The sequence below is a fragment of the Rutilus rutilus genome (genome assembly GCF_951802725.1).
Source record: "Rutilus rutilus genome assembly, chromosome: 3".
Taxonomy (NCBI): Eukaryota; Metazoa; Chordata; class Actinopteri; order Cypriniformes; family Leuciscidae; genus Rutilus; species Rutilus rutilus.
In genome coordinates this window covers 5,157,198-5,176,459 of record NC_140211.1, presented here as the reverse complement: position 1 = coordinate 5,176,459, position 19,262 = coordinate 5,157,198, and the positions used below count along the sequence as shown (strand labels likewise).

The following is a 19,262-nucleotide window of genomic DNA, read 5'->3' as shown; positions in this document are numbered from 1 at the left end:
TCAACGAAACACCTGAAGAGACTAATTTGAAATTTTCTATACTTCTAAACACTAAAAATATACAACAAAATGCATTTAAGGGCTAAAAAAGTGGATTTAGCATGATATGTCCCCTTTATACAAGATATAAAAAAGTAGGATATAGTAGCATTATGAGTATTTTCACTGTAAAAATGATGATCAATAAGTCATGACAACGTGTGCTTTCACATTGGTTTAACTTATACAAGAGTTATAAAAGATTCATCTAATTTTTTAAGTCGGTTTAATGTAATTTAAGTTGAAATGACTGAAAACATCCAAGTTGATAGTTCCATTACATTAGCTGGGAATCTCCAGGATGGACATGATGCATGCTGATTTTTATGGGTTTGTTTTTTGTTTTTTTTTGGTTTTTTTCATGGTTTTTAACATTTGTCATCACAATCCATGAACCATATTTTCCCACCTTACATGGAATCAATGTTCAGTGGCAGTTTTCCAGGAGTGAGAATAGAATCACAATTTACAGTAAGTAAGGATGGATGGATAGATTTCCTTAGAAAGTGAATAATGAATAGAATTCCCCATGCAGTCGTGCTGTAGACAACCCACACTGAGTCACTTTTCACATCGATCCTGTTTTTTGTAAATATTTTTGTTTTAAAAATAATATCCATTAAAACTGCACTCAGACCCACTCATATCCCACCACAACTCACATAATTCCCCTGTCGAGACCCTCATAAAGCGGCTTTACCCTGATGTAAACGAAACCTGACAGGAAACCTGATCATGATGGTACCATTGACTGGAAAGAAATTGCTAAATGGAATTATGTGTCAGATAAAGAAAGATCACCTGAAATCTCATTGATCCCATGAATTAAAAAGTAACTTACAATTTAAACACAATATTCTCCCGAGAACCAGAAATAAAGTTTTGTGAATGTAGTATTTTTTCATGTTTAGAGTATAAGAAACAAATAAAATAAAAAATTGACAAAATTTATTTCATTCATATGTCTAAATGAATATTCATTCATTTGCATAATCTGTTCTTGGGGCAACATGTATTGAAAAAATCAACAACAAAAAAAAGTGCAATGTAATAATTGGCAACATTTTCATAATAATATCTAATAATATCTATAATTTCTTTCCCTATTGTGTCTCCCACAATCCCTGATACACATGCTATAAGTCCTGATGTCCTCTTTTGTAACAAAGTTATATTTTGATTAGAAACCCCATAACATTTTCCTGAGATGTTTATTTATGACAAACAATTTGAAAATTAGTCAGATTTAAATTATTTTTACAAAATATTATCATAGTGCTAAATTTGATCACTAAATTAATGTCAGTCATTTTTAAAGACCAAGCAGAAGTTGTTGTCATGGTGAAATCTCCAAACATTTGGTATCTCTGGAATACTTTTTTTTTTATGCTTTTATTTTAAAATTATTTTATTTTACTTTTTATGATGTCATGCAATTAGCTTTTCATCAACTCCCAGTGATTCGATTTCGCGACCCACAGTTTGGGGCCGTTTCTCAATATGCGTTCTTGTCTGTACTTGTGTTCTTGTGGACTTCATACAGTTCAAAGTCCACATCAAGCCAAGTCCAGTTCTTGATCCGCCTCTTTTACCGAGGATGCACCGAGAAGTGACTTGTGTTGACTGAGACAGCCAGCAGAATGCATCTCGCACCAACCAGCAAGCCCACCTTTTACACACTCAAATTGCAAACTGGTCGTTGACGGTTGCCGCTCGCATGATGTCTCTGTAGTGGCTGAACATGAGATATAATTCGTCTTGTGTATATCTAACTGGCGATCTTTGGTCTCATCAATCTATAATGTGTTCCCTCGTTCCAGATCGTTTTGGCTGAGGGCAAAGTGAAGTTTCATAACTTTATATTTAGTCTATTTAACTTTCCCATTGTAGCCTACTAGAGCATGCTTTGTACGTTTGACCGAATTGTTTGCTCGTCTTTATTTCTTTTTGTATAGCCTCTTATTCCTTTTACGTATACTTTTATAATGGCTATTATTGTACATTAAAACTGACAAACAACCTAACAAAAAGAGACAGGGTTGTGTTTCTATGTCATATTTAACTTTATCACAGTGCAGATTATCAGTGTACATGTGCACATACTGCCTGAACCACATATTAATGTTTTATATTTTTAAAATGTAAACAAGGCAGGGTTGAGTTTTATATTATGTTTTGTTATAAACATGCATGCAGCAGTGGAGATAATCAATGTACACGTTCCCTGAACCACATTTGTGTGGCTGTTAATATGTTTAAGATTTTTAAAATGAAGACGAAAAGAGGCATATTTAACATATTTCGTTATATGAGACACAACCGGAGTAGCCAGAGCAAGCTGAGTGACGATATCAAGACCCTGCACTACCATTTTCAGATTGACCCAACTTTGCATACTTGGTACAGAGAAATGGCCGGTGTTTCGGAATTTCGACCCCGGCCAAATGATTACCCCCCTAGCATTGTTAGGTTTAGGATTAGTTGTGGGGGAGGGGTTAGGATTAAGCTTGGGGTCAGGATTAGGCAATCAGGTACTGACTTCAACGAGGGGGATAATAATTTGGCAGGGGGTCAAAATTCGGCACAACACCCGTATCCTGTTTAAAACAAATCGATTCGATTGAGTGAATTATTCAGAGACGTATTCGTAAATCTTGACGTAGTTTGTTTTACGCCTCCAATGTGAAAGGTGGAAGGTTAAGTTTCACTAGAAAGGAGTGATACCAACAGTGAAAAGGCTTTAAACGCCGAAAGTAAAGGTTGTATTAATTTACACACAGCATAAGTCAATTGTCCTCATTTTTACTGTCCTTACTTTAGTAGGGTGAAGTCAGCTAAAATGGGCCACGTTTTGGTAAATTACTTGTAATTACCATCAAATAAGCTATGCATGAGATCAAATGATATTTTTATAAATTAGCATGGGTCTCTTAAGTATATATATATTATTAATATATAACTATCATCATTTTAAAACAATGATACTTTTTCACATAAAAAAAAGAGTATATATATATATATATATATATATATATATATATATATATATATATATATATATATATATATATATATATATATATACTCTTTTTTTTAATGTGAAAAAGTATAATTGTTTTAAAATTATGATAGTTAGAGTATCAGCAGGTACCTTCTTAAACCACGGCACAACATTCAGTTAAAATGGGTCAATATGAAAAGAGAACAACACCGGTCATTTCTGCTGAAATCACCTGAATTTATTTTTTAACAGTAAATTGACACTATTGTGTGCCATAGCAACACCATGAATGTACAAACAAATATTTCCTTAAAAATATACAATTAAATGGTGACTAAATGATAAATGGTTAACCAAACTAACACACATTTGTACAAGCATCTGTATGAGCGCAGGATGCTGATTCAGGAGGTGTGTCACACATTTCGAAATATCTTAGGACACAGATCAAATGATAAGATAAGGTGAAGGCAGAAAAGAGAAACTCCCCCTCTCCTTAGAGAGAGAGAGAGAGAGAGAGAGAGAGAGAGAGAGAGGGGGGAGCGAAAGAGAGAGAGAGAGAGAGAGAGAGAGAGAGAGAGAGAGAGAGAGAGAGAGAGAGAGAGAGAGAGAGAGAGAGAGAGAGAGAGAGAGAGAATATATTACACGCTGAGACATGAGGCTGCTGAGAGTGTAAAAAGAGTCGGAGAACTATGTTGACTAGCGAGAGAATCAGGAAACACTGAATCACCTGTGGAGGAACTGAGAAAAAAAAAAGAGAGAAAAGGGAACGAATAAACTTCGCTTTCTCTTGTCGGTGTTTCAGCCTCTGGAAGTCCTGGACGGTAAGAGTTGTTTCATGTCGTATCTGTGTCGGTCATTCTGTTTGATTCTGTTTGAATTCACTGTTAATTATTAAAAATCATTGTGATTACAGCGACAGAGATGTTGAGAGAGCTGCATGGTCAATTAGCTTCATTTAGTTCATTTGTATTCACTGCAGATCTATAGAGTGCCATATCTGTCTTTTAATGTACAAATGCACATTTCTGCCTTTAACAAGTGCTTGATCCAAAGCATTCAATGTAAACATATTAACAGTATGTGTTTTCTCTGGGAATCGAACCCATGTCTTGACTTTGCTAGCACCACCGACCATGCATCTGAACTACACAAATCATTATTAAGTGAACTTTATTCATTTTTATTTTACAACTTTTTTGAATGTTTTACAGAAGACATGAAAATGTTCAGTATTTTCATTTATTTGGAAAGAAAAAAAATGTATAGAGTAAGAATTAAAATAGATTTGAGTCAAATGCTCGTAGATTGGTCCATTTTCCTGATTACATTATGAAACAAATAATTCTTGGTAGCAATTATTATTATTATTTTTTTTTTTTTCATCTTTCCAAGCTGTTAGTCCATCTTGGACCAGCAACACGGGGGTGTTGAAACTGGTCAACCTACAATGAGGTTTCTCTACTCTGGTCCTTACAGACTTTATCTTCAACCCTTATCAAACACCTGAACAAGCCAAGCAAGGCCTTCAGAATTACAAAAATCAGGTTTGGAGATAAGCACTGCAGGACTATGATCTTCAGGGGTCAGAGTTAAAAGCCCACTGAAAGTGTGGTGTTATTCAGTGTGTTGATGTAATTTCCAATGAATAAGGAATACAGGGCGGGACATTGTGTGTGTGTGTGTGTGTGGGGGTGTGTGTGGGTGTGTGTGTGATAGAGTGTGAGAGAGTGGGGGGAGGGGGTTCACTAGAAAAGTGCAGACACAGAGTGTTACCAACAGTGAAAAGTTTTGAATCGCCGAAAGTAAAGGTTGTATTAATTTACACACAACAGAAGTCAATGGCCTGTCCTCATTTACTTTAGTACCTATAAGAGGTGTAGGCCTATATGTGTGTGCTGAGTCTAACACACGTTTGTACAAGCATATGTAGAGCGCAGGATGCTGATTCAGGAGGTGTGTCACTCACATATTTCCAAATATCTTAGGACACAGATTGAACAGGGTCCAGAGTTAAATGGCCACTGAAGTGTGTTGATGTAATGTCCAATCAAACAGGATGACAGGGCGGGACGTTTTGGGGGTCACTAGAATATATATATTTTTTAAATAGCCAATAGAGTTTAGTTTACATCACAGCTCGTCGGCCACAGCCATTGAGTTCAGTAAAGCCACAATTATCTCCTAATCTCTAACTGTTTCTCCTCCTAATCGCTTTAAAACACAGCATTGTGTGCAGAATTCAAATGTGTCCGATACGTTTTCTGGTCTGCGGTGACATCATATGATCCGCTCTGTGCTATCGTGTCTCTGCGGCGGTTTGCGTGACACTAACGTCAAACCAGACTTCATTCGCCCCAATGGAAAGCATATTTACACTGTCTGAATCGTCCCCTATCCCCTATATAGTGCACCATGTGCCATTCACCATGTAGAAAATAGTACCGGTAAATCTGTGAACCAGTGAGTGATTTCAGCCGCGGCTTCAGCATCTATTTATAATGTAGGGGGCGGAGCTTCAGATTCTAGAGAGCATTTGATTGGACAGAAAATGTGATGAGAATCTGAATTTTAGAGTGATGTCATCAAAATCACTGATCCATATTGGCGGAAGTGAAGAGAGTAAGTTTTGAACGCTTATATCTTCTAAATGTGAAATTCGTCATTGTTTTGGAGCAAACTAGCTTATAAATAACAGTACGGCTAGCATATTCATATTAAAGGTAGGGTAGGTAATCCTTTTTCTAAAAAAAAAAAACATTCCAAATTTGTTTAAACTGTCTTTATATACCAATACATAATTAAAATGTAAGTACTCTGAAAAAGAAAATATAAACATCGAGTGACTGTAGACCTTTTAATCTGCAATAAACACAGCTCATTATTTCCATTCACTCCCACCCCCTCCCTTCTGAGCTCCTTCCAAAGCCACGCCCCCAAAACACATGAACGCGCGACGCCAAACGCTCAGGCTCAGCTGGAACAAGACGCATTTATTACCTGAGACGAGTGGAGAGGAAGGAGCGCAGTACATACAGTGACATCATGTCAGAATCACATGTAATAAAATACCTAACTTTATCACTATGAATATAAACAAATAAGATTTCTTTTAGTACTCACTATCAAGCTAGCATATCGATAATGGTAAAGTTTCATTCGGTAACGAGCTATATTTATAAGGCAAAACTAAAAACAGGTTGCATTGATACACGTTTTTCCATTACCATCAGTTACACTGTGATGAAGGTGAATTTCGTGTAAGATTCATAACATATACGGTGTTTTGCATGTAAGAGTTTCCATGATGAAAACATTGTTGACTCTAATGAAGACTAACGTACACTCCGAGTCCGGAGACAAGTACCGCATCGTCGGTTCGAGGACAGGTCCGGGGTTGAGGGCGAAGCAGAGGAGGTCGTTCAAGAGTGCGGGCAGGGTCCGAGGAAGTAGTTTTTGCCTTGTTTGCCTTCGCTGACTGCATATGCAGGTGCTTTGAGCTGAATATTTCCGGGAACGGTGACATGTGATGAGCGCGCGCAGGGCAGCGCACGCAGTGGGGCTCGGGCACGAGACATGAAGGCATCTGATTGGTTCTTTACACTCGGACCGAGTGGCAGTGATTGGTCAGAGTTTTTACTGTCCTGCAGCTGCTACAGAGGTCTGATTTTTTTCATTCCTTTTTCTAAACACATAATGTATTGACTACTATCAGGCTGGAAGGACCATTTCACCCAGTATAAAAAAAAGTGTTTCTGAACAGGATTACCTACCCTAGCTTTAAAAGCCAAAAAACATCAAAGTCGGCATTAAACAGTTGCAATAGTGAACTGCTAGTGCTTCTGGGACGAGAACAAATTAAGAATGCAAAGAAATAATATTTCTACAATTTGATTTCATTTGAAACCCTGACCAGCTCGACTATATGATTAAGGCTCGCTGGTGTTTCGTGTGTAAATGCATTAACACTCCCTGTGTGCTGCAGTAAAAAGCCTGTTAATGGTATACCATTAAAATGAAATGCATCACTCTATATAAACAGTGATAATGAAGTGTAATTAGTTAAACATAGTAAACGTAGCACTAACCAGTATAGATCTGCTAATGTGCATTGTATGCATTAACAAATACAACGTGCATGCTACTATTTAAAAAATAAATACAAATAACCTACAAATACCACACTACATAAATCTGGATCAGGATATGATCATCACTGTATGCTCCAGGTGTATTTGTGCATCGCGGTATGCAATCTGTGCTATATTTGGACTGTAGGCAACAATGCCAGTGTTGTTTTTTTAGTGCGATCACTAAACCAGGATAAAGTGTGGCTCATGCCCACACACATCTCACATCGGGTTTTTTTCTTCTGTGCACGTCATTTAAATATCCTCATCTGTGTAAAGCGTGTTACGACGTGCTACTTCCTTTTCAGTGCTTTGCCATACAACATCTGCTTAACCTGAACGGTTTGATTTGGAAACAGGAATAATATACACTGTAATTATTCTTGTAAAAGCTGGTAATGCAAGTAATCTGTCCGCAGTTTTGCACAAAGCCGCACATGCGTGTTTATTCGTGAAGCGTGTGTGCTGAGTACGTGCTGTGATTTGATTCAGAATCAGGTCTGTGTGTACAGGTGTAGTCCGCCGCTCATTACTCCATCCCGTTCTCACCAAAGGGTGTGTTTGTGTTTGGGTGTGAGAGGATTTTCACGTCTGTTTGAGGTGAATGTCTCAGACAGTGTCAAATCTCCGAGACGTGCGCTAGACAAACTCTGCAAAGACTGGCCACATTCAAATGGGAATCAATCCAAGCGTGTTGAACTTTACTTGAGCAAATCTCACTATCATCCCTCCTTTCTTCCTTCTTATCACAGTTTTGTATGACTTTGGTTTTGTTGGAATAAGGAAGGAATTGTCAAAGATTTCTGGAGTATATTTACACTAGCAGTGTTCATGTCTGGTCTCGCTATCAGGAAGCAGTTACAGTTGACCAATATTTCCAGTAATTCCAATTTCGGTCCCGCTTTCCCATGAACTTCCCTGACTACAAAGAAATGACTTGTATCTATGTTTTGCAGTATGATGTATACTGCATGAATACCTTTTATTCACTGAATAGTTTCTGACTTTTATTCACTGAATAGTTTCTGACTTTTATCTGCAACAAAAATACATTGTTTGTACAACGCTAATAGAAAACAGTGTAAAGTTTCTACATTTATTTATTTGTTAGTCAAATCTACTTTTGTTCATAGGCAAAATGTTCAAATGTAGACGCCGTGTGTCTTAATCACTCTTACAATGGGCTTTTACACCGACATTTTTCTTTTTTTTTTTTTATGTCACATCCCTCCTTGTCTTTATGTATGATAATGTTGGTTAAACTGAGTGTTACAACCCCAGTCTCCTATAATTAGATGATGCATTACCTTAACACAACAGTGCACTCACAAATCAAAATTGTGTCTCAGTCACCCAGTCACGGCCTGTATGATTTTCTTTCTCCTGTGCAACACAATGGAAATACATGATCTTAATCTAAGATGTTTCCCACACAACAAAACCAGCAGTCAAGCTCCTGAAAAGTGAAAACGCCAACAAAAAAACAAACAAACAGTGGTTTTCAACCCTGGTGCTTCTTATCAAGCAAGTTAATGAAGTTCTCGCCTATAGCTGATGATCCAAATCAGGCGTGTTAAACAATGAAGACCTACACAATATGCAGTGCTGGGTCATCAGAATTGAAAACCACCATAAACTATTATTAGGGGCTGTTTTCACGACACCGTTTTCAACTAAAAACGTAAAACTTTTTGTTTTTATGGGGATCGTTTTGACAGTGGCGTCGTCTGTACGCGGAAATCTCAAAGGAAAACCTTCTCAGTTTTGAGCACATTGTTGTCATGTAAATAAACCCTAAGTATTGAATTGTTGGATCTTGCATGTCTACCAAGCTACCAGGGAACGTTCTCAAAACGTATGGATTCTTTACCATAGCAAAGTCTCTGAGATCCTGAAACCTTGTACTTCTGGAGACTCCAGTTCTGGAAAATGGTGGCGCTGGAGACTAAAGGGTTTCTGATGGTTTCACACTTACTTCTTTACCTTAATTCATATATTTTTTTAGCAGTTAACATGTGTCTTTCATGCAGTGTTTTCCTGTCCACTGGTTACGCAGACATTGTGCAATTTCTAGTAGTGCATTAGTATTGCATCCTTCTCATGAGCATTTAATCATATTTGACTTTTCAGTGCGAGTTAAATCTCTTTTTTGGCCCATTTTACCTGGAAAGGAAAACCTGCTTAATAATTATGCACACCTGAATATTAAGCATTTTTCACCAAATATCTAAACCTCTGCTAATTCTCAAGAAGAAAAGAGAATTATTCTGAAGACGTCTGACAGACATAAAGTCAGTCTGGTCAGTAATAAGTGAAGCTGGTAATGCTGTTTGTGGAGTTGTTTAAGCCTCCTCTGCTGAGATCTTCACAGATTTAATGTCTTCTTTTCTCTTCAGTTGATTTCACCTAAGACTGTGACCGAAGTCAGTTGTAGTTTCTGTTCTTGCTGTTTCTCTTTCCTTCAGTGATTCTGCATGTTAACAGCAGGTGTTCAAAATTTTCAGGAACGTCCTACTAACTTTTAAGTTAAATTAATTAAATTAAATTAATTATTTAATTAATCATTAAATAAATAAATAATTATTTAATTAATTAATTTAAATTAATTAAATGTTCTTTAATTAACATTAAAGAAACTGGGCATTTTTATGTTCTTGTAATGTTACAAATCAATGTTCCTAGAATGCTTTGTTGTTGTTTTTTAATAAAAAATAAAAAAAATCAAGTTGAAAGAATGTTTCAGAAACATCATACTAACCTTTTAAACCACGTTCCTCTAACATTAAGAAAACTTTTAACGTTTCCATAACCAAAACAGAATGTTTGGAAAACGTTCTTAGAACAAAAGTGTGTTAGCTGGGTAGTAACTGATTGTGATGTTCCATATTTGAATGTGTATAAAACTTGAAAGTTATAGCGGATAAAGTTTTTTAAAAGCAGCATGAATTTTTTTTCTTTTTTTTTTTCTTTTTTTTTTTTAACAATCCCCTTTTGTGTTTCACATAAGTAAGTGATGTAGGTTTAAAGCAATCTTCCCTGACCTCTTATCATCAAATCTGACCACAGCAGTAGACAACTCATCACTGAATGATGATTAAAACAAACGCCCTTTTGACAAACTCTACACATTAAGGTCAGGAGGAAATAAAGACTGCTTACACAAGCATCATTTCTAAAACTCATGGCAGCAAAAAAAGAAAAAAAAGAAAAAAAAAAAGATGAAGAAAAAAGGCTGAGTTCCTCAGAAATAAATTTGAAGTGGGTTCAGATGCAGGACAGTGATTGATTGAAATCTCGAATCTGGTCTGCTCTGCTGCAGAGATATGGTTAGCTGTGTGAATGTCATCTCTAGAGAGAGTTTCACAACTTTAAACAGACCTGAATCTGTTTCTCATGATCTTTAAGGCCTACGACTTGCAGACTTCAGTTCTGTTTAATAAACTGCATATGAAACAGAGCCTGCACGTATCAAATCAAGTCAGTTTTATTATTATTTAATGGACAGTTTGAAGTGCATAGAGCTAAAGCATCAAGTTCCTACTTCAGTAGTTCTAGAAAAAGCTAAATCATCCTAGAATGAGTTCTTAGAAAGAGAAGAAGCTCAATTTCCAGTCTAGTTTCCAGTAGTGAAACAAGTTTTAGTCACCACATCATTCCCATAATTCTGTGTTATTTCATTATTTTGCTGACTTTACTGTTGCTATTAAAGTTGCGCAATTAATTTTTTTGTAGGCAAGTTTATTTTATAACACATTTTATGGCACACTTGTTATGTCAAAGTGCTTTACAGAAAGAAAAAAAAAAGCAATTTAAAAGGTTTCATATGAATATGAAAATAATAAAAATAAATAAATAAAAAAAAAGTTAAAATGAAATTAATTTAGCTTTACCGGCACCTTTGTGTGTTTTTATTTTAATTAAATTTTAGTTTTTTTTTTTATGTATTTTAAACCTCTAAACTATTAAACATTTGAGCTGTCCATTACAAGTAAATTCTTTCCCTATATCATTTTACATGAACTTCTGTCATTTGTATTGAAATAGAGGGGATTTGTAATTAAAATTAGTGTTTAAAAATATTATTAAATTTGTATACGTGTGTACTAGCATGATTTCCAAAGTCATTATCATTAATTTGAACATTGTTTTCTTGTACAGTTGAGTTAATGTTCAAGCAAGGCCTCTGAAACTTTACTTCACCAAAAATGTGTTTGCTTTAGAACAATCGCACACGTTATGAGCAACTTCACAATTCCTGAAATCAAATCGGTATGTGTTTTTAAAAGCTGCAGTAATACCTATAGTGGTTTTTATTATCGAGGTTGAGTTTGGTTTAATTTGGTTTTAAGTATATCTCAATATCTTCCAGTGGTTATGTGCCTGATGTCAAAGATATTGCGAAGAGTTTGAAAGTTTTTGAGATGATGCTTAAATCCCAGACAGAAGCAAAGTGTCGGCCCCAGATCCGGCCCACATCTGGTCCTCGTGGATTCCACATGTAGATGTGGCCTGGATCTGGGCCGGCACTATGTTGACTGTTAACGTGTAGATTCTCAACTCAGTCAGCACAAATGTTTCACAAATCATTTCCTGCATGAACTTCCTGTAGTGATGAACTGTGGCCGTGTAAGGGGCTCCACACTCACACGCTGAAGACTTGAGTTGGCACAGTTTTCATTGTCAATTCTTCACGTTAGATTCGCTCTGCCTTTGTATTTCTCTAAGCTTTTCCTGTCCTGGCTCTGCTTCTCTTTCCTCTCCCCGAGGGCCTCTAATGGACCTGCAGTTTATCTGTGTTCTGTTCATCTGTGTTCCTTCACTCGGTGTACCGCACTGGTGCCTCTTGAACGGATGGTTTGCGGTCAGATTGAATTTGGCCGATGCGATCGGAGATCTGGTGTGATGAGATAATGATCACGTTACGCAGACTCCTGTAATCACTTCAGCTAAACATTGTGTTTGTAATGCATCAGGGAGCCTGTCAGCGTCATGCCGTGTGCTAATGCATTCACTAATGTACAGTAAAGTGGCTCTGTGGAAATGATTTTTTTCCCGTCTGCTTTTTTGCCGGCCGCCACTGTTATCTAAAGACCACAGACGTCATTTACGGTGGCTCACCGTCATTTACGGTGGCTTTATGAGCGTCTCATATCTAAAGCATCTTCAAAATGCAAACAAATGTCCATCTGCAATATTGGTTAATAAACATTAAATGCTATATTAGGGCGGGATAGAACCTGGAACGGCTTCACCAACGAGTCATCCATACCGGAAATACAAAAATGGGTTACACTTTATTTCGATAGTCCACTTTAGATATTCTACTATTAGTAACTTTTCAACTACATGTCAAATAACTCTCATTAGAGTATTAGTAGACTGTCAGTAGACTGTTAGGTTAGGGTTAGGTGTTAGGGTTCGGGTTAGTAGAATAAGTTGACTTGTAGTTGCCAAGTTACTTATAGTCAGTGAATGTCTGTCGGGGGACCAACAAAATAAAATGTTAGCAGATATTAAGCAGACAGTCCACTTATCCTCTAATGACAGTTAGTTGACATGTCGCTGCAAAGTTATTTGTAGTTTGTCGAATGTAGTAGAAAGTTGACTATCGAAATAAAGAGTTACAAAATAAAAAATAAACATTTATTTTCTACATAGGCCTAGAGACATTGATTTTTAATGATTCTGTATAAACCTTTCAAGACAGACCAACCATGACCTAGGAGGTTATTAATACATTTTTCAGCTTATATTTTGTAAAGATTCTCTTTAATAACCAAAATCAGTCTCACTAAACTCTCAAACTACTTCTATATTTTTGTATATTGTGCAGGAAATATAAAAATTCTGATTTTACTTAAAACCAATGACGGAAACTTTCATAGTGTACAGTTTTGTAATTAGTAATATTGTATCATGTGAAAATCTTCACGGGATTGTAGTTCATTCCTGCAGAAAACACATAGGCCTGCCTTTGTCTTTTTTACTTATGTTCTCATATTCTCAACATTTGTAATGTCATGATTCATCTCAGAGCTGGTTGATCTGGTTAATAGCTTGGATTTCATTTATTGAAGTTTTTTTTATCCCTGTGGAAGAAATTTATGGGAAAACAGAATCAATACTGCTGAAAAGTGTCATTGCTCAGCTACACTTTTATCTACTGACTTACAAAAACATAGATTGAGCGGAAGTCATTATCAAATTAAATTAAACATGTTAGAAGTTCATTTGAAGATATCAGTTGATCAGTAAAATGATGCTGCATGAAATAACTGTGATGAGGAAAGAAATGTGTGCAATTGAAATTAGTGAATCAAAGATTTTGTGGCATTTCCAGTTGATTGCACAATTTTGAAACTTGCAATATGATTAAAATGCTTATTACTTTTGACCACAAGGTGGCCACATCAATTTAGTAAAAACTCCCATATATCAAAACAAAAAAATGTTACGCATGCATGAGGAGGTTTTTCAACCAATTCGAAAAAGAAATATTTCGCAAAGCTGCAATGGAAACAGTTTTTTTTCACATTTACAAATCACCTGACGTACGTAACAGAATATCGATTGGTGAAATTCGGTCTAGGATATTGAAAGGTTTTCAAAGAGATTCAAAATGGAGGACAGCAAGTTCATATGCAAAATGGCATAATCGCCTTCCTACGTACTTCCACTCAATTTTCATTTTCCGTCAGTACTCCGTCTGGGTTTGTGGTATATTCTTGGGTTTTCTCCGGTCACATTTTGGCGGTTCAATCAGCGAACAGAGGAAGTGGCTGAGAACGATGACGTTGAGGTGCGTTAGTTTGAGTTGTAGGGTTACGCCACGACCAAAGGTTAGCGATTGGTTATGGCAGATCCAGAGTGGCTCTGGGCAGATCCAATAATTTTAAACTTCAACAGAGTACCCGCCTTCAAGGAAGTTAACGCTTGTCAATGAAGAGGCCAGACTCTCTGTACAAATGAAATGTACAAGAGTCTGGTAGGACCAGGCTAATAATTGGCAACAATGTCCTCGGTATGACTCGAGGAATCTATAAAGACCGGTTTCATTAAAAAAGGAAAATGAATCAAAAGCTATTAGCAGTTTTTTTTTATTTCATTATACATTTTGACTAGAAGGTGGTGCTGTTCTGAAACTTTTTGAGTACCTTCAGGGCATGGTCCCGACGACACATACCTAGTTCGTAACAATATGCTAATGCAGCCATAAAATTCAGCATTTAATGATAAAATTCAGAATGGCTGATGTGGACAAATAGGGATCAGTTGAATTGTTATGCTGCACTGAATCAAAAGATCAGTTCAGAAGTTGTGAGCAAAAATAGCTTTTTTTCATATCTCCTCACCAGTAGGTGGCGCTTTGCTGAAACGCTACATGTAGCCTCACGTTATGACCTGTAGCAAAACAAGTCTCGTTTCGCTAAAGCGGTGCAGAGATACAGCCTCGTATCCAATTTGGTGTGCTCTTTGTCAAATCCCGTTATTCAAGAATTATTGTGCCAGCATGGTCTGATGATGAAGATGATGTCAGCCAGTTTTGGTCTTGGTGAAAATCAGACAAACCGTCTAGGACGAGTTCAAAATTGTTTTACACTTCACACTCTCACACTTCACTGACGAAATGCTCTTCTTTTCCTCTTCAGATTGCCGAGATGATTTCCTCACTGAATTCCACCACAATCTTGAGCAACAAAGTCGGGGTGATCGCCGGCGCGACCATCCTCAGCCTCGTGTTTCTCCTCGGCGTTCCCGGGAACATCTTCATCGTCTGGAGTGTCCTGGCCCGAACTCGCCGGCGCTCCGTCACCACCCTCCTGATCCTAAACCTGGCCTTCGCCGACGGGTTCCTCATGCTGCTGACGCCCTTCTTCGTGGTTTATTTGGTTCAGCGCAGTTGGATTTTCAGTCAGGCGCTCTGCAAAGTGCTGTTCTACCTCTGCTGCACCAACATGTACGCTTCCATATTTCTGATCACGCTGATGAGTCTGCACAGGCTGGTGGCGATAGTGTGGCCGAAACGAGTGGCTGCGGTGACGGACCCCCGGGCGCTCACACGGGTCCTGGTGGGAGTCTGGGTTCTCGCTCTGGGACTCTCAGTGCCCGTTTTGGTTTTCAGGACCACGGAGGAAAATAACACCACGGAAAGTAACACCACGTCTTTTGTGTGCGACTGCAATCACACACAACCACAATACGTGAGTCTGTGCTGCTCTAATATTTCAAACCGAAGCATTACACACATATTCAAGAAGTGCCTTTAGAGTCAGAACTTTCTATTCACCAAAGAATCCTGAAAAATAAAATGCGTTTTCCACAAAACTATGAAGCAGCACAACTGTTTCCAACATTGATAATAATCATAAATGTTTCTTGAGCATCAAATCATCATATTAAAATAATTTCTGAAGGATCATGTGACTCTGAAGACTGGAGAAATGATGCTGAGAATTCAGCTTTGATCACAGGAATAAATTACATCTTGCAATGTATTCCAATGGAACACAGTTATTTTATGTGATCAGATTAATGCAGCCTTGGTGAGAATACAATACATGTAAAAATATTTACAACCCAAACTTTTGAACAGTAGTGTATATGAGATGACCGGATGATGAAAAGTCATCTTAAAATATCATTTCTCCTCATGTGAAAATAAACTTCTTGTGTTTTATTCATAATACATAAACATTCACTACAGCGACAATAATAAACATATAGTTCCTCTGTATTTTGTCATTGTTAAATTGTGACTGATGCAGTTACAGGGTATTTTGCAAGTATTTTTCACCTCACTGAACATTTTACACATCATCTAGCTTTAAAACCTGGGATTACGAGTTGGAGTTTGATAACATGTTTGAATGTGCAAAATATTGTTTTGGTGTAACCTAAAATTAAGCCTCAAGCAATATCTGCTGTTGTAAGTATGCATCAGTTCTTGTCGAAGCATCTTTGGCTGCAGCTCAGTGTTCTGGGGAATGTTATCAGTTTTGCACGTTCACGCTGTAACGTCCGGAAATTTTCCTTAGATAAACTGCTCTGGCTCTGTCAGGTTGGAAGGGACTGCAGTCTGGTTGGGCTTTAACTGGGCTCTTCTGCTTTTATATCATTCTCATGCTGATTTGGCCGTTTGAACCTTCATGTCAGTGAAGAGCTTCTCCATATGTTTCTGCCACAAAGTGTTTTGTGCCAAAAACATTTGGCAGAGATCTATTTTTATGTTTGAAGTGTGTCCAACAAACCTTTCGGCAAATATTTTTCTATAAACAAACCCAGGATGACGCTTCTCTAAAAATGTTCCAGAATTGAGTTTTGTACCAGGAAAACAAATCCCTTAGTAATTTTCTGTAAGTCAAATGATAAAATTCTATTTAAAACCATTTTACCTTGATTGTAATAATGCTACAAGTGCTGGAATGTGCCTGTTTTTCTATATACCGTTCAGAAGTTTGGGATGGGTAAATGTTTTATTTTTTTAAGTCTCACCAAGGCTGCATTTATTTGATCAAAAACACAGTAAAAACAATTTAAAATAACCATTTTCTAAGCTGAATTTTCAGCATCATTACTCCAGTCTTCAGTGTCACATGATCCTTCAAAAATCATTCTAATATGCTGTTTTCATGCTCAAGAAACATTTAATATTATTGTTACCAATGTTTAAAACTGTTTTGCGGCTCCATATTTTTGTGTAAACCATGACAATTTTTTTCATGATTGCTTGATGGATAGAAAGTTAAAATGATATCTCATGACCGCTGTTGTCCATCTGTAGGTGGTGATGCAGTACGGCATGGAAACGGTGCTGGGATTCTTGTTGCCGTACAGTGTGATCATAGGCAGTTACGTGTGTATCTTGCGCAGAATCCGCAAGACGCGTTTTCGCCGACGCATCCGCAGCGAGAAACTCATCCTGGTGATCATCGTCACCTTCGGGCTGTTCTGGCTGCCGTACCACATCGTAAACATGGTGCAGGTGTGTGCTATACGTCAAGCGCTTAATCAGAAGTGTCTCAAATGTGAAAACGCTCTAAAAATGTTTTCCTCACACAGGTGGCTGCTGCTTTACATCCAGAAGGTTCTACAAAAGATAGGTGAGTAACTTTAAGAAAACGCTCGATCGCTCAGTAACGCTAATTTACAAACTCATTTCTGTTCTTCCTCCAACAGACTAAAAGAGATCTCGACGTCGCTGCGAGCGCTCACCTCCACCGTGGCCTTCGTCAGCAGCTGCATAAACCCCATCCTCTACACCTTCGCCGGAAAGTCGTTCATCCGACGGGAAGGCCTGGCTTTCATGGCGCGGCTGTTCGAGGCAACGGCGCTTTATTCGACAAAGATCCGCCAGAGCAATCAGAACAGCCGAGAGAAGGACACCGATGAAGGAGGAAGTCTCAAAGACAAAGACTCCGATTCCACCACCACCCCTCACGCGAGCTGCATTATTAAAGTTGTGCCGCAGAAAAAAGGAAAGTGAGCGAATGGCTGTGAAATTCAATTCTGACTTCTGAGAGTTGCGCTTTCCAGTGTTGCAAGGTGGGTTAATCAAGACAGCTTGTGTTTTTGTAACAGATGAAAGTGAATCCAAGTTTATTTTATAAAACAAAAACTGTGTACCAATTGTGTACCAAAAAGCCACAAGAGAACAAGGAGACCAGTGCCTAACTCTCAAACCATCACCTGACCGAAGACTGAGGCAGCCGCAGGGTCTTTTCCCTTTACACAAGGAGCAGGTTCAGACACATGAACGTCCACAGAGTACTGGAAGCTGTATTTGTTCCTGCACTTTCAAAGATCTGCTTCATGTCTTTGCCCAGTAGAGGGCGTCACACAACTGAGAGACAGATGAATTGTTTCAGTACTGAAACTTGCTCAAAATGGTTTGCATGGTTGTAAATAGTGTTTGTCAGTGTGTAAATTGTGTTTTCTTATGCAAATGTTTATAATTTTGTTTCTTATGCAAATGCTGATCACATTTAGAATAAGTAGATATGTTGGGGAATTTGGCTATTAACATGTAACATTTCAATTAAATTCTGTTGAAATGACAGAGAGTTAAATTTGCTTAATGAAACTTAAAGATCCGAGTCAGTAAAATGATCCGAACCTCCCATCACTAGTTGTAAATAAAGATTCAAGACTGACCAATGAGACAAGTTTGGTCAGTACTGAGATTTGAGAGGGAACTTTCATGACTTTTCCATAACATTTCCAGTGTTGCATGATTAGTTAATGTTTAAGTATTATTATTTTATTTTTTTTATAATAATTTGACAAGGGTTGCACTCAGAGTACAAAGAAATACTTCACAACTGAGAATCAGCAGAACATATAAAGAGAAATCCATGACAATCAATGTTCCTTGTTTCTCAGGCCCAATTGAACCCTGATGACCGTAAAAAAGGGTGTAATCAGGAAATTAGGGTTTAATTGAGACTTTTGTTGTCATGGTAACAATTAATGAGGTAAATCAAAGTTTGAGGAATTATGTCTGGAACACTGTACAAATGTTTACACTAATGGCATCATTCATATTAAATGTGATGTTTTACACTGATGCATGTCTGCATGTGTGTTTGTGTGTGTGTGTGTGTGTGTGTGTGTTTTGTGAGCTTAGTTGAGAGATGAAATGATAAACTGGAGCACTTCAATTGTGGTCCAGCTAACAAATATTTGTTCTAAGAACATTTTCCAAACATTTAGTTTTGGTTATGGAAATGTTAAAATGTCCAGTTTGTATGATGTTCCTGAAACATTATTTCAAACATTCAAACACCCGCTGTTAACAAGCAGAATCACTGAAGGAAAGATGAACAAGAGAAACACAAGAACCACAACTGACTTCAGCCACAGCCTTAGAGGAAATCAACTGAAGAGAAAAGAAGACATTAAATCACTGAAGATCTCAGCAGAGGAGGATTAAACAACTCCACAAACAGCATTACCAGCTTCACTTATTACTAACCAGACTGACTTTATTTATGTTAGACATCAACAGAATAATTCTCTTTTCTCATTGAGAATTAACAGAGGTTTAGATATTTGGTTTGATAATTTGGTGAAAAAATGCCTATACACTTAAAGGA

At 37.4% G+C, this 19,262-nt stretch overlaps 1 protein-coding gene across 1 annotated transcript; it reads left to right on the top strand.

The window, feature by feature from the left end:
• The first annotated feature begins 3,624 nt into the window (after positions 1-3,624).
• On the top strand, positions 3,625-18,732 carry ltb4r2a (leukotriene B4 receptor 2a). Its single transcript, XM_084404721.1, has 5 exons — positions 3,625-3,864; positions 14,820-15,371; positions 16,952-17,152; positions 17,230-17,270; positions 17,347-18,732. Exons 2-5 carry the CDS (start codon positions 14,829-14,831, stop codon positions 17,651-17,653), a joined length of 1,092 nt encoding a protein of 363 aa, XP_084260847.1. The 5' UTR covers positions 3,625-3,864; positions 14,820-14,828; the 3' UTR covers positions 17,654-18,732.
• The last annotated feature ends 530 nt before the right edge of the window (positions 18,733-19,262 follow it).

Coding starts and splice junctions, on each gene's coding strand:
- ltb4r2a (XM_084404721.1), top strand. CDS start 14,829: ATGATTTCCTCACTGAATTCCACCACAATCTTGAGCAACAAAGTCGGG. Junction 15,372..16,951: donor ATCACACACAACCACAATAC/GTGAGTCTGTGC, acceptor GTCCATCTGTAG/GTGGTGATGCAGTACGGCAT. Junction 17,153..17,229: donor ACATCGTAAACATGGTGCAG/GTGTGTGCTATA, acceptor TTCCTCACACAG/GTGGCTGCTGCTTTACATCC.